The sequence below is a fragment of the Sinocyclocheilus rhinocerous genome, unplaced genomic scaffold, assembly GCF_001515625.1.
Source record: "Sinocyclocheilus rhinocerous isolate Xijiao unplaced genomic scaffold, SAMN03320098_v1.1 scaffold631, whole genome shotgun sequence".
In the NCBI taxonomy this organism is placed as follows: Eukaryota; Metazoa; Chordata; class Actinopteri; order Cypriniformes; family Cyprinidae; genus Sinocyclocheilus; species Sinocyclocheilus rhinocerous.
In genome coordinates this window covers 814269-829355 of record NW_015656501.1, presented here as the reverse complement: position 1 = coordinate 829355, position 15087 = coordinate 814269, and the positions used below count along the sequence as shown (strand labels likewise).

Below are 15087 nucleotides of genomic sequence, written 5' to 3'. Positions count from 1 at the left end.
CCTTTGTCACTTTTTTCACTCCTGATGAGTTTGTATCCTTCCATGCACAAGCTAGTTAATGGGCTTTTGGTCATTGACTTGCAGAGTCAACTTCTGCGCAAGTTAGTGTTAGAGGCTCCTAGAATACAGGGGGCGCCGACACTGATCTCGCATACCCCTCGGCAAATGTGCTGTTGCGCCCCTGGTTGTACTGTATGCTTTTATTTTTTTATTATTCACTCAAATGAACCGGCTCGGCAAGAAGACAGAACGTTTAAAAAAGAAAATAAAAATATATCATGGGATGGGTCATATTTCTTCTTCTTCTTCTCTCGAGTTTTTTTGGCGGATTGGCAAACCAACGTTAAAGGTGCATGTCCGCCACCTACTGATCTGGAGTGTGAAACGTACACGGTTGAGCTATGAATTATTCGACTATTATAGATAAAAGAAAATAATAATAATAATAATAATATTAATATAACTCTAACTTCAAACTCTTTCCATTAATCTTGTCTTTTTTAAATACTTAAACAATTCTCCATATATTCTTGATTGCATTACCCCATAACCTAATAGTGTCTTTAGAGATATACTATTAATTCCCATCAGTTCCAATTCTTGGAACATCTGATGTCTTTCCCTTTCATACGCTATACATATTAAAAGAACATGCTCAACCGTTTCTGGTAGTCCACATTTATCACAATTGCCTGTTTCATGTTTAGCTGCCGTTGCTTTCCTACTGCATCAATTACATTAGTTGTCCATGAAAATGCCTGAACAACGTACTCTTGCGTACAACTTCTAAAATATGTTAATGTTGTAAGATATTTCTGTGCCATTAATAAGATAAACTTTATTTCAAATATTCGGCCTACAACTCACTAAAATGTTGAAGCTTTTTACTAAAGCGGAAACAATGTATCGCTTTCCCGTGTGTGGAATGGGAATAAAGATGCAGGACCCCTCAATGGCGGCGTCCTGTGAAACCAATACAGCGGCTCAGCGTCCGATGATTTAGGTGTGTTTTTAAAACATATGCATAGTCTATATCACAGAGTCAGTTCGCGGTTTATTTCTGTTGAATAATATGTTGTTGTTGCTCCTGAAAGAAATGCTAATAGGGGTTGAAAAGTTTGTGCTACACGTCTTTTATCCCTTTTCCCATCAATTTTTTTCTTAATTCATTAGAATGACCAATCACTACCATAGTCTGTTTCATTTGATTTGTATAAAGTGTAAGAAACTGACACTGATGCTCATGTCTGTAAAAGAACGAAAAAATATAACAATTATGTATTAGCTAATCGACACATAACGTTACATTGTAGCTACGTGGCGTTTTACTGGACAGATTAATCTTGCCTTACCTTCTTTTACCGATTCTTCGCAATAACTTTAATGAGATTTTTTTTTAACATTTCCCATTTTTGCTCAGGTGAATATGGAAGTCATCTTTTCTATGGAAGACATTTTATTGTCTATATTGTCACGTTATTGTTCTGGAATAAGATATATTTCATTTAACAAACATTGAACCTATAATGGAGGTGTATTGTCTCAACATGGCATAAGTTGTTACAACCTGCTGTTTATTGAAAGTGATTTGAAAATAATATTTTTGTGTGAAATATAAAATAATAACCCAAGAAACAAGGCAAGCTTCAGCATCCTATCTGCATGTAGAATGTGTTTACATATTATTACAATTACACATTACATAGTTTACACATTATTACAGTTCTGAAGCAAAAAAGCAATTAATAGGAGGTTTTATGACAACATGTTCTCTGTTGTATGAAAACATCAATGAAAGATTTTTTTTTGCCATTTCTAGCCATTTTACAAATGTATGCAAATGATCAACAATATTTCTTAATCCTAAATATTTCTTAATCATTTTTAAAGTTATAATAGAGTTATCTTTATGTTCTTTTAGTAGTGTCTGATCATGAGGGTGATCTTTCTTGTGCTGGTCTTGCTGAGGGTCCAGCATGTGCACTCAGCATCTAAAGGAGTCGTCGCCAGTCTTCAGGCCAAATGGTCCATGACCCCTCTCCTGCTGGAAACAAGGTGGGCTGGAGTCGTTATTATTCTCCTGTAGTTCAGTATTTCACTGGCTACCCTTCATATTTAAATAACCGACTATATATATTAATCGTTTTTCAAGATCAAGATTTTAGGTTAAAATGTATATAATGGACATTGAATTTTTAGCTGCTTTATCTAGTTTCTTAGTTACCAAGTTGTTCACAATTTAATCACATTTTCGTGCAGTCCTACAGTGTGATACAGTGCAAATATCTCATGTGGACTCTAAATAAATGTGAAATTATAGAAAATGTAGACATTAATTATCCAAGAATTAGTTTAATTTTAAAAAGATGAAGTATTGCCTTTCATATGTCTTATGGCAGCAGATTTGTATTTGCTGCCTCAATAGCCTTGAATTTGTTGAACACCTAGAATTTTATTTTACTGTGATCTATCTATCTATCTATAGAGAGAGAGTATGTACACACACAGTTGTGGTCAAAATTTTACATACACTTTGCAGTATCTGCAAAATATTAATGATCATACAAAATGCATGTTATTTTTTATTTAGTACTGACCTCACATAAAAGACGTTTACATATGAAGACTTCAAATGCAAATGTCTCTAAGTGTTGTCTGAAATTTTCTTCTAAAATTAGCATTTTTATCAGGCTCCTGTGTTTATGTTCAGTTATTTCACTTTAATGGCAACATAAATTACCTATTCATTGCCAATAAACGGAAATTATTGAACCCACCCATAGGAGCCTGATAAAAATGCTCATTTTAGAAGAAAATTTTAGATGGCACTTAGAGGCTTTTGCATTCATGGATCATCCAGGTAACAACACAGTATTAAGAATCAAGCATATGTAAACATTTGAACGGGGTCATTGTTATAAATTCAACTATTATTTTCTCTTGTGGACTATATGTAAACATCTTTTATGTGAAATATCTTATTCAGGTCAGTACTAAATAAAAATAACATGCATATTGTATGATCCCTCTTATTTTGGTAAAAAAAATTTTTTTTTACTGTTTGTACGCATTACTGTTTCATGTTTGTCTTATGTATATCTATTGTTTTGTAAATCTATTTTTCCACAGTGAGTTCATCAGAGAGGATGATGAAGAGAAGTTCTGGAAGTTTGTCTATACTGTGAAGGAGTTAACTGTTTACAAATATGGAGGTAAAGGCTGACATTTCATTTTCTCTGCTTTGATTCCTAATTCAGTGAGTGGTTGGAATGTAAGATTGTGTTTTGTTAAACTACATGTAAATTGGAAAATATACAGATACAGATGTTTACTTCCCTGACTTTAGAATCTGTCCGGTCGTATTATAACCTGATCATCAAGAAGGCTGGACAGTTTTTGACAGATCTTCAGGTCAACCTGCTGAAGCTGTCTTTGTCTCTCAGGGCTTACTCACCGGCTGTGCATGCATTCCAACAAGTGAGAACTTTTCTGTAGATCATAATAATGATTCATACAAAAACAAATGCTTGACACTTCTGGTTTTCCTAGAGTATACCATCAATAACATATGTAAAATATATTTTATTTTTAAATCTGAAGCTTTTTAAAATGTTGGTCTATTTGAAATGGCTGTTACTATGTGGTTTACCTCATAGACAGTATTGTTAACCGTTTCATCTCGTTCTATAGATAGCAAGAGATGAACCTCCTCCTGATGGCTGTGTTGCCTTCGTGGTTGTTCACGGTCAAAATGCCTGCAGCACCAAGGATATGAAGAAGCTCTTGAAGACTGCAGCAGGCAGGTAACACTAACCAACAGTATATTGTATTCAAAGATATTTAGAGGTCATTTTTGTCCATACATGGTTTTGTGTCAAAATCAATTGGTTTCTCATAACATTTTATTTTATGTGTCCTATGCAGGCCAAGACCATACCTATACAAGTCTGACCACCAGTACCCCGGAGTCAATGGAACAGACCTGCCTGTAGCTGTTCTTTATGCTGAAATCGGCACCAAGGACTTCAACACTTTTCATAAGGTTCTGTCAGAGAGAGCACAGGAAGGCAAACTCATCTATGTGCTACGACACTTTGTGTCTGTGAGTATTAGCAGTGTAATTTCACCACGATTTAATGTTTTATATAGTTTATGAATTTATTAAAGTATGTTCCATATATTAATAAATATTTGTTGCCCCACACACTGATTTCTTACCACAGGAGCCGAAAAATGAAAAGATGCTGCTCTCTGGATATGGTGTTGAACTGGCAATTAAAAGCACTGAGTACAAAGCTGTTGATGACACACAAGTTAAAGGTATCATTGAATAATGTCAAATTGCATTTTGTGTAACAGAAGTGTTTAAGAAATAAATGACGGTACTCAAAAACAGTTTTATTGTAATAGTCAGTGTTAGGAAATATGCTTTAAATTATGAGTAGCTTGACAAACTACACTACCCTTCAAATGTTTGAGGTCAGTAAGATTTTTTGGAAGAAATTAATATACTTTTATTCAGCAAGGACACATTAAATTAATCAAAAGTGACTGTAAAGACTTTTGCATTGTTACAAAATATTTGTATTTCATATACAGTAAATGCTGTTCTTTTGAACTTTCTATCCATCAAATAATCCTGAAAAAAATCACACGATTCATCACAGTTTTCACAATTTTAAGCAGCACAACTGTTAACATTGATAATTTAAAGAAATTGTTATTGAGCACCAAATCAGCATATTAGAATGGTTTCTGATTTGATCAAATAAATAGAGCCTTAGTAAGTCTAAAGACATCTTTGAAATACAATAAAAAATTGTACAAACCCCAGACTTTTGAATGGTAGTGTAGTTTCAAAGTAGTTAAACTACAGAATTAGTAGTAGAGAAACTACTTATTGGGAAAATAAATTGACTTTAAACAGAAGTAGCTATAATGAAAAATGAATTAAAACTGGCCTTAATTTGTTTACAGAATCTAAATCAGTCACCACTGATAATGTGGATGAAAATGATGAAGTCCAAGGATTTCTTTTTGGGAAATTAAAGTAAGCACTCTGATTTTTTTTTCTTTCTTAAACCATTTATATCTATCCATACAGTAGATCAAAATGAATAATGTATTTTATACATTACTGTATGTGAAACAGTGTCTCACTGTGTCCTTTTTCACCTACAGAAAGTCTCACCCAGAGCTTCAGGAGGAACTTGGAGAGCTGAGGAAGCATCTACTGGTGGAGAGCACCAATGACATGACTCCTCTCAAAGTGTGGGAGCTCCAAGGTGGGCAGGCTGCAGTTATTGATGGTCCTCTCTTATGGTGTTTTGGACTCTGTGCTGCATCACCCAGTGAGATTAAACCGATCCTCATGGTTCCTGGAGAGAACTGTCCACTTGATGAATTGGGAAGCAGTGGAAAGGTTGCAGTACTTTGTACCCTTTGCTTGCTGCAGCGATCTGTTCTATTCCTGTTCAGACTTCTGAACAGATGCTCATGTTCACAGCCAAGTTAAATTTTGCACTGTGAGACCTGGATAAATAAGAGCCGTTTTAGTTTTGTGCTGATAGATAAATGAAGCAATTTATTTTACTTGACGTGAAGGGCTCTCATGATGGTTATTGAAACAGTCATTTTGTAATAACTTTGTGGAATTGTGTGAGGTAATAACTTTGATGTGGAATTTTTTTAACCTTTCCTGTTCCAAACCTGTATGATGTTCTTTCTTTCTTGGAACATGAAAAACAAATTTGGAGTCACTGTTTTTCATACCATAACAATGTATCCTAATTATTGTAATTATTATAATAATGAAGCTCAGTCATCCAGTTTCATTCACAAATCAAGAATCGCTGCTTTTAACATGAATGCATTAAGGAGAGCTAGGATAGATGTCCACATTTTCTGTATATATGACTTTTATCAAATTTGATATGTTCGTCACAAAAACTGTTGTATGGTTTAAAATAGTCATATGGAATATTTTTATGATATTTTTATGACGCCTTTGCATCATGAAGCCTGAAAAATTTTTGATTTATATTTGTATTATGAATAGTTTTAACTAAATCTTTCATTGCAGGCATTATTCACAGATTATTAGCTCTTTTAAAAAAGATTTTGAAATGCCTTCTCTGTCTTCCCAATAGACCTCAGTTTCCAGGCGGCATCTCGGATCATGACTGTGCCAAAGTTTGATTCTCTCAAACTGATGCAAGAGCTTAGCCAAAATTTCCCCAGCAGAGCCAGGTACAAAGTCTGAAATTCAGTCTTGGTTTCTCTGAGAGAATCCTAGACAGAAATCATCACCTTTGTTACAACTCTCAATCAGAACTCAAAAAGAAGAAAGGAAAGATATCCTTATTAAGCCCAATAATTAAAAGAAAATAATTTAAACATGTCAAAGAAACTTGTGAACAGGAATATCTGTACCAGTTATTTTTGTAGAATATTCCACTATGCATTTTTGCATGTATAACAGCACAGAATGCATGCATATGCATTATGTCTAGGTCATTTTTAATGTGTGACTGACTTTCCTCCACTGCTGCTCAAGACAGCTTTATGTGCAGTGTTCAGGATTTGCTGAGTCAGAGTTACTGTGGTTTACAGTTTGTCAGCATAGCCGACATGGCGTCTAATAGGGAACAGGTTTTCTGATATTAAAATTAGTTTTTATGACTGTTCTGGGATGTTGGCGAGAGCTAGTACTGACTGTACATGTTTTACTGTCCCCACAGATCACTGACAAGAGTGGCCGTAAACCAAGACATGAAGAAAGAAATAGAAGACAATCAAAAGGTAAGGTTTTATCAACAACTTTTCTGATGACATGGCTGTACTTGAAAAAAAAGTTTCAAGTACAGCCATGTGGGCCTGGATTTTTCTGATTTATTTTTAGAAAATTAATTGTGTCTTTACTCAGTTTGACGGGTACTGTGGAGTGTCTTGAGAGTCTCAGATGATGAATCCAATACAAAACAAATCATGTTTCAGCAAATCATGTTCATACTGAATGATGTGAAGTTCATAAAGTGATGGTGTAGCTGACGGGGTCTTTACTTTTCAGAGGTTGAGTGAGTCGATGGGGATCCATCCTGGAGATGCCAGTCTGTTCATTAATGGAATACACATTGACCTGGACCTTCATAACCCTTTCAGGTATCATCCCAGCACAAGATCCTCCTACCAACTGGTTTCTGTCTAATGTTTAAAAATGAAGTGTGTAATTGGCAACACTAACGTTTCTCAACATGTTTTATATGTGTTAATCACATACTGTACATTTGTTCATTCTCAACTACTCTGTAGCATCCTGGACATTCTCAGAACCGAGGCTAAGATTCTCGAAGGTCTTCATAACCTTGGCATCAAAGGAAGCAGCATTAGTAAGTTCCTGCATTTACCATCATCAGCCACTTTAGAGGACAGCTACGCTCTGGACATCCGCCACACATCCATTATGGTAAGATGCTAATTATTTAAGTGTGGTTATAGAGCTCAAAATTTAAGTTCTGGATGTAAAATGCTATTCCAAGTCTACATAGAGAAATTTATTTTAATGATTAATGTATACTATGGTGGTGAAAATTTAGATTATTTCAAGAGATTTGTTCATTTTCAGTTCGTTCACCAAAATGATTCGTTCACTGATTCGTTCAGTGACCATTTCTTCATATTACATAAATACGACAGCAGGTGGCGAAAAAGAGTGTCTTATGTGTTATGTCTTAAGTCAACGAGCGTATTTACTTGTTACAAAAAATGATTTGGCTTTATTAAAATGTGTGCATAATCTACTCATTAAATAAATAAAGTCTAAATAAGTTGTTCAGATGACCAAAGCACAAAGTTTTCTTGCATAATTAAAGGGGTCATATGATGCAATTTCAAGTTTTCCTTTCTCTTTGGAGTGTTACAAGCTGTTTGTGAATAGATAAGATCCCTAAAGTTGCAAAGACTAAAGTCTCAAACCCAAAGAGATATTCTTTATAAAAGTTAAGACTCGTCCACACCCTCCTGATGAGCTTTGTAAAAATCAACGCGTTTCAGAAAGGCGGGGTATAGAGGAGAAACAATAATGTACAGTATGTGGAAAATAATGTGTTTTTTGAACATTAAACCGCATAAACACATTTCATTACACCAAATACACAAAATAATGTTATTTTTAGCAACATCATATGACCCCTTTAACATTTTAATTGTTTGGTCAGACACACGTTCATAAATCGGGGATTAAACGTGGAGTTATGTTCTGTATGCTAAATATGAATATATAAACAAGCGTATGTGCACAGTGCCTATAACTGCGCTTTACATCCACTTTCTGCTGATTGCTGATCGAGATTGACATGCTAAATGGCCGATTGACCCGGTACAGTTCATATGTACCATATTCATATTCACAGATATGTACCAGTTCATTCAACTCGTTCACGAACGACATGTACCAGTTCGTTCATTTCGTTCACGAACGAGAAGATCTCTCGATCTCGTTCAGGCTCAAATGAAACTCGTTCAGTGAAGGGCGTATTCATTCACTACATTCAACAAATCACATGCTCTGTCACGTCACAACTCAAACTCGAAGGCTATTGGCTCGAGGTTTAGTCATTCTTTGACAGGATGAAACAGTTCACAGAGCTACCCGGTTCACCGAGCTGCGCATGCGCTGCTATGGAGGGAGGAATTTCAGTGAACGAGAAATATGAGTCAATGGATTACGTGAACGAGAACGATTCGTTCACCTAAAAGATTCGTTCAAAAAGAACGATTCGTTCACCTAAAAGATTCGTTTTATACATTAAAACGACAACTTTGAATCAAATGTCATGATTTATTTGATTTTATTTCATTGTATCTCATTTTGGCTAATGTTGAAATTAAATGTAAAAAATACTTCTGGAACCCAAGCTGCAGAAAAAAATGGGTGTTCACTGTTCACATAAAGGCTTTCACAATTTAACACATCTCTGTTGCTGTCTGGTTTCTAGTGGGTTAATGATATTGAGAAGGACTCCATGTATCGTCATTGGCCCTCAAGTCTCCAGGAGCTCCTCAGAGCAACATTTCCTGGAGTTATTCGACAAATACGCCGTAACTTCTATAACCTGGTGAGTCAACTTGCCTGTGAGAGTTGATTATAGTCTAAGCTGAAATCTAGCTTTGTGCGCAGGTTTATGCAGGGATGTTTATCCCCTGATGTCCTCCTTTTTTAGCACTGCTGCACCTATTTTGTGTGAATTTGTTCATTCTTATTCTAATTTGTGAAAGAATGAAAAATGGTTTTCTTTGTTGTTTGCAGGGTCTGTTTCTTGACCCAGTACAAGAGGAGAGCATTGAGCTGGTGAAATTAGCAGAACTCTTTTACAAACATAACATTCCTCTCAGGTATGTGCACTCCACAATAGCATTTAATACATTTTACTTGAGCCTTAACATTTTTTCACTTGTAAACTGTATAACGGACCATTGTCACAGTAAATTCCTTACATAGCTTTTCAAGTTTTATAACACTTAATGTTTTCTTACTTCTTATGTATCATTTCAACTCAAATGAATATTTCATGTCCGTTTTTATCTGTTTGGTAAGTAACTGTGGAATAGGCGGCTGATGTTATGCCTTCCTTAACATTCAACAAACTAACCTCATTGTGTTATCATGAGCCCTTCGGTTCTGTTCAGATTTATTTGTTGATAATTTTATTGTTGGTAAGATTTTATGCCAGATTTGTTATGCATTTATGTTTCCGTGTCTCTTAGGATTGGGTTTGTGCTGGTTGTCAGTGCAGATGATAAAGTGGATGGATATTTGGATGCAGGTGTTGCTCTCTTTAGACTGTTAAACTACATCTCAGAGGAGTATGACGAAGCACAGGCTTTTACGTCCATGGTGTCAGTGAGTGTCTTTGTGTTTGCTGTGACTCTCTTTTAAATCAAAATGACTTTAATGTTTCTTTAGGGTTCTCCTTCACATTAAGTGTGATATTTGAAAGCTTGGTTCATATTGTGTGCTACAACAGATATTTTCAGTTATAATGTACACTTTTTTTTGTTTGTTCAATACATACATTTTATGGTCAAGGAAGGAGGGATATCCAGAGACTAATGTACTAATTTGGTCATTTAATTCTAGTGAGATTTTCCTTTTTTTTTGTGACATGCAGATATTTAACAGGGTAGAAGTTGGGGAGTCTCTCTCTGTGGACACAGTAACTGCATATCTGAAAAAGAAATTTCCAAAAGCAAATGCTGCCAGAATTCTTGGAGTGGACTCGAGCTATGATGACAACAGAAAGGTAATGCTATTAAACAGTGTTATGTGCTTCATAACAAAGAAAAAAAAAAGGCAGTTAAAACTGCTATATTTACTTTTCCTCTTAACATTTCCAAGTTTAATGTGCAGAGAATTATATACAAATTATTTTTATAATTGAAATACAATAAAAAAAATGGCAAATTACAGATGTTTTTCATAGCATTGGTAAATAAAAACCACTGCTTGTTGAACATTCCTAGGCAAACATGGACATAAGATTTAATTTGGAAACAGATGTCAGTGCCAATGAATGTTTAATATGATGTGTTTTTTCAGGCCGGAGGAGGGTTTTACAGAAAGAGTGGTTTAGGTGCTTTACCAGTAGGTCTGTTCAATGGTGTTCCACTCAGTAGTGAGGAGATGGACCCAGAAGAACTGGAGACGGCTCTTCTGCAGAAAATCATGGAAACTACCAACTTCTTCCAGAGAGCTGTCTTTATGGTGTGGTACCTTATATTTGGCTTCATATCTCTTACTGTTTTTCTTCAAGTTCATTGGTTTTTATCACACATTCATCTGGTACAATGGCCATCCTAACGTGATGTGTTGAGTGTAATCCTTTAATCTGGTTGATTAGCAAGTTTTAAGGTGTTTCCTGTCATATCCAGGGTCAGATCACTGAAAGTGTTGATGTGGTGGACTTCCTAATGGAGCAGGCCAATGTAGTCCCCCGTATCAACCCTCTCATTCTGAGCTCTGAGAGGCGATATCTGGATTTCACTTCCTCACCAGGTAGCCCTTTAATGACCCCACCTGACCCGAACCAGTGCCAATATTAATCTGTCATCTCACCATATCATTGTCACTGTAACAATCACACGATCTCCGCAATCTCCATCACAATAATTTCACTATCATCAGTGTTCTTTGCAATGTTCCGTATTAACTGCCTTAATAATTTCTGTTATAATTGAATAAATAGTTGCTGATGACTGGGATGACACAACTGTGTTCTCATACTTGGACTCCAGAGACAAAACGGCAGTTGTCTCTAAGAGAATGAAGTATTTCATCAGAGATGGTGAGTCATGTCTTTTTCATATATATTTTGTGGGGGGGTTTATATTTTATGTTTTTTAGTAGCTGCCATCAATGACGTGTTTGACAATGCACTGCCAGTACTGCTAGTATAGCATCATAACTAACATTACATTGTTGGTTTAATAGTGTTACTTTCAATAATTTAACACACATTACATGTAGACGTCTTAGCTCAAAACCTATCCAAACTGTGTTTTTGTAAAGAGCATTATTCTCAAGTAATGTTTTTTTTTACTTCTCCTGTAGAAGAGGAGGTGTTGTATGGAGGGACCGTGTGGATTGTAGCAGATATTGAACAGCCCTCTGGAAGGCAGTTGCTCCGGAATGCCTTGAAACATATGGTAAACTACTGCAGTTTTTATTTCCAATTAGTTGTATCCACAGGAATGGCATCTTCAGAGAGCAGAGGCACAATTCTTCCTCCCAAAATCTCTATATGATGATCAGGGTTTTATTTTAAGTAAACTGACCCAAATAATTTAAGACATTCATAATCACATAGTTAATGTTACTGGTTTGCTGTGGTCTCCTTTTTGAGAGAGTCTCTGATCCACAGTGTTTGTTTGCAGAAATCCAGCAGCTCCAGCTGTCGTGTCGGGGCGATCAATAACCCCAGTGGAAAGCCCACGGAGGACAACAGCGGTCTGTACCGAGCCGTCTGGGCTTCTCTCCTCACCCAAAGCAGCAAGAACACGCTCGACTTCACCCTAAAACTCCTCAAAGAAGAAAATGTTGAGCTCCTCAAACAAGGCACCAAGATTAAGCACTTACTTCAACAGGTCAGTGAAGTGTGAAATACTGTGTCTGGGTAATGTGGAATTATGTGTAGAGCATTTTGACTTGGATTAATCTTTTCTAGCCTGTCTGTCTTTTTTTTTTTTTTTTTTTTAAGTTAAGTTGCTGGAAATGTGTCTTCTTCCTCTCCTGTCAGTCTGTGACTGATTTGACAGACCAGAAAGTATATTACAGAAATACAGATTGTTAATTCCTTGTTGGCTGTTTATGGTTGCAAGATTATTATAATATTAAATTGATACAGATTAATGACCTCAAGATCCAACAAGATTTTGGAGCAAGGACATTTTATACAACTATGATTAGGGATGCGCTGATATTAAACTTCTGGACAATATGGAAAAGCTAATAAACATTTTACAATTCTATTCAATATTACAGTTCTACATTGTTACAAGTACTACAGGTGAATGCAGACATCACCGCCTTATAATGTACAGAATAAAAGATGTATATTCATTTTGGAAAGATTACTTTGAACAGTGTTATCAAATTCTTAGTGTTTTTAAAATGTAACTTTGTCCATATATATGCAGTAACCAATATGATACAGATATATGGTGCATCATTAGCTGTAATATAAACTGGTCTTTACGTAGTTTCACCACCCTTTAATTATGTTAAAATCATTGTAATGCACCGCTTTTTATGGCGTATTGGTTGCATTTAATGTGTTTTCTTAAAATATAGTAGCTTGTGTTCTCCCACTTGCAGTCTGCCCACTAACATTTAGAAGGCGTGTGTCTTCCAAAGCACAACATCAAATACAACTTTCATAGTTTCCTCCTGTCATCACCACAAAATGACACAAGCAGGGCCTCTCTTCTTTTCCATGGTGTGCCTTCACCCCATCGCCACATCCAGTGAAAACCACTCAACCACATGTAATTTACTCAGACTTACAGACAAACACATTTCTGGGAATGGCTGCCCTGTACCTCGTACAACCGCAATTGGAATCTAGGCTCTTTCTTCTATCTATATCCTGCTCCTTCTATTTATTTCCATCATAACATATAAGATAAGAGAAAGTGTTCCATCCAACCCAGCATTCCTGAGTTTTATTAGTTGAAAATGGTTGGAGAGAGAGATTCTTGGTTCCCTGAGAGCTTATGTCTGGGACCTGTAATGGCCCGATTATTGAATGGCAGGGAAGAGGTGTTGTGCTGACATAAGCATTTCGTTCCTTTTCATAAGGACCAAATGCTGGAAACACTAATAATCTGACTCCGTGCAGCTCATACACCCGAGATTTGTTTTCGGCACTGAAGCCATTTTTTCATTACAAGTCTGATAAATTAAAATGTTTAATGATTGATTAGCGCTACACAGTCACCAATGGCGACACATTTTTCATAGGTCTAGCTAATTTAATATTTCTCGCAATATGCTCTAATGACTGCACTTGCACAAATACGCCCCCTTTTTAGGTTAGTTGTCAATAACTATTTCCTCATTGCAGTGTAATCGAAAAACACACTAATGAGCCGATCGATTTGTTCTTTCCACATTTTTACTAGACTTAGTTCAAATGAGTCCAAACCTGAGGTCACACAAGATTTCACCCCCTATATCTATAGTGTGAATTAAGACATTTATTCAGAAAAATTATTATTCAGAAAATAATTCTTCTTCTTTCAGTGGCAGTAAAGAAGAATAATTATTTTCGGAATAATAATTTTTCTGAATAAATTTCTTAATTCACACTATAGATAATAGGGGGTGAAATCTTGTGTGACCTCAGGTTCACATATATATATACATATATATATACATACACACATACACATACATATAGTATGTATATACATATATACATACATCCGTTTCAAAATTGATAATAATAAGAAATGTTTCTTGTGCACCAAATCAGCATATTACAATGATTTCTGAAAGATCATATGACATCAAAGACTGGAGTAATAGCTGCTGAATTTTTTCTTCCCATTACTAATGTTTTTGTCACCTTTTTCAGGTATTTAAGTGTTAAATATGTTTTTGGTCTCCTGTAGGGTATGGACCATGATGCCTTTGAGAAGAAGTTCAACACGATGGAGTTGGACTTTCTGCACAGCCAGCAGAAGTACTGTAAGGAAGTTCTGAAGCTGAAAGCCGGACAGAGAGCTGTAGTCAGCAACGGCAGGGTGAGATTCACAAATAACCCCTCCTCCTTTAGACAACTAAAGAACATTTCCATGGGAGTTATGAAATCATTTATAATCTAATGACCTACCGTACGGACCGCTGATCTGGGTGATAAATAGTCTGAACTCTAAGGTCTCACCAGTTGGTCCCTCAGATGGTACGCTCATTTTGTTGACTCAGTATTATGCGGTTTGCTTGGCCTGTCCTTACCTGTGAGGAGAGGAGAGGAGAGGAGAGGAGAGATGAAGTCTGGCGTTAATTCACCAGCGTCCACTCAGCATCCTCTGTTGCAGGGGTCACAGGTCATATGGAACCGCCAAACTGTCATAACGCTGTGCTTTTTCAGCAGAGTCTTTGTTGACAGACAGGCACAAAATGGGCTACAGCTTGAAACAGCAGTGACATGTCCCATCATTCTCCAACACACCAAAGTGACCCCCAGAATATATTTTCATCCTAAAAAAGCTATGGTTGCTTAATTTGGTAATTTCTTTGGTTTTATAAGATAATTCATATATATTATAAAACAGGGCTAAAATATATTTAAACATTTTTTATATATTTATATAACATTTATTATTGTATATATATTATTTAAATATGTTTTTATATCAGTTACAAAATCATTGTGACTGTATAGGAAATGTCTATTATTTTGCCCATATTTTAATATTTATTATATACAGTACATTTATCTAAAATAATATATTATTGCAAAAATATAAGATTGTTATATTTAAATATATTTATTTATATTCCCTTTTGAGGCATAAGAGGTATTTGTA

At 35.7% G+C, this 15087-nt stretch overlaps 1 protein-coding gene across 1 annotated transcript in view; it reads left to right on the top strand.

Annotated features, from left to right (window-relative positions):
* Positions 1 to 947: 947 nt before the first annotated feature.
* The window catches only part of LOC107720140 (UDP-glucose:glycoprotein glucosyltransferase 2-like), a 30708-nt gene continuing 16568 nt past the window's right edge, over positions 948 to 15087 (top strand). Inside the window, exons 1-23 of the mRNA XM_016527769.1 lie at positions 948 to 1003; positions 1922 to 2055; positions 3130 to 3212; positions 3347 to 3477; positions 3691 to 3803; positions 3925 to 4102; positions 4224 to 4320; positions 4978 to 5050; positions 5182 to 5285; positions 6150 to 6249; positions 6741 to 6801; positions 7070 to 7161; positions 7312 to 7465; positions 8997 to 9116; positions 9308 to 9393; positions 9766 to 9901; positions 10170 to 10301; positions 10598 to 10762; positions 10930 to 11053; positions 11244 to 11342; positions 11609 to 11703; positions 11932 to 12141; positions 14170 to 14301. Coding sequence (XP_016383255.1) covers positions 1934 to 2055; positions 3130 to 3212; positions 3347 to 3477; positions 3691 to 3803; positions 3925 to 4102; positions 4224 to 4320; positions 4978 to 5050; positions 5182 to 5285; positions 6150 to 6249; positions 6741 to 6801; positions 7070 to 7161; positions 7312 to 7465; positions 8997 to 9116; positions 9308 to 9393; positions 9766 to 9901; positions 10170 to 10301; positions 10598 to 10762; positions 10930 to 11053; positions 11244 to 11342; positions 11609 to 11703; positions 11932 to 12141; positions 14170 to 14301 — 2607 coding nt within the window. The 5' untranslated portion in view covers positions 948 to 1003; positions 1922 to 1933. The remainder of the gene's footprint in view (positions 1004 to 1921; positions 2056 to 3129; positions 3213 to 3346; positions 3478 to 3690; positions 3804 to 3924; positions 4103 to 4223; positions 4321 to 4977; positions 5051 to 5181; positions 5286 to 6149; positions 6250 to 6740; positions 6802 to 7069; positions 7162 to 7311; positions 7466 to 8996; positions 9117 to 9307; positions 9394 to 9765; positions 9902 to 10169; positions 10302 to 10597; positions 10763 to 10929; positions 11054 to 11243; positions 11343 to 11608; positions 11704 to 11931; positions 12142 to 14169; positions 14302 to 15087) is intronic.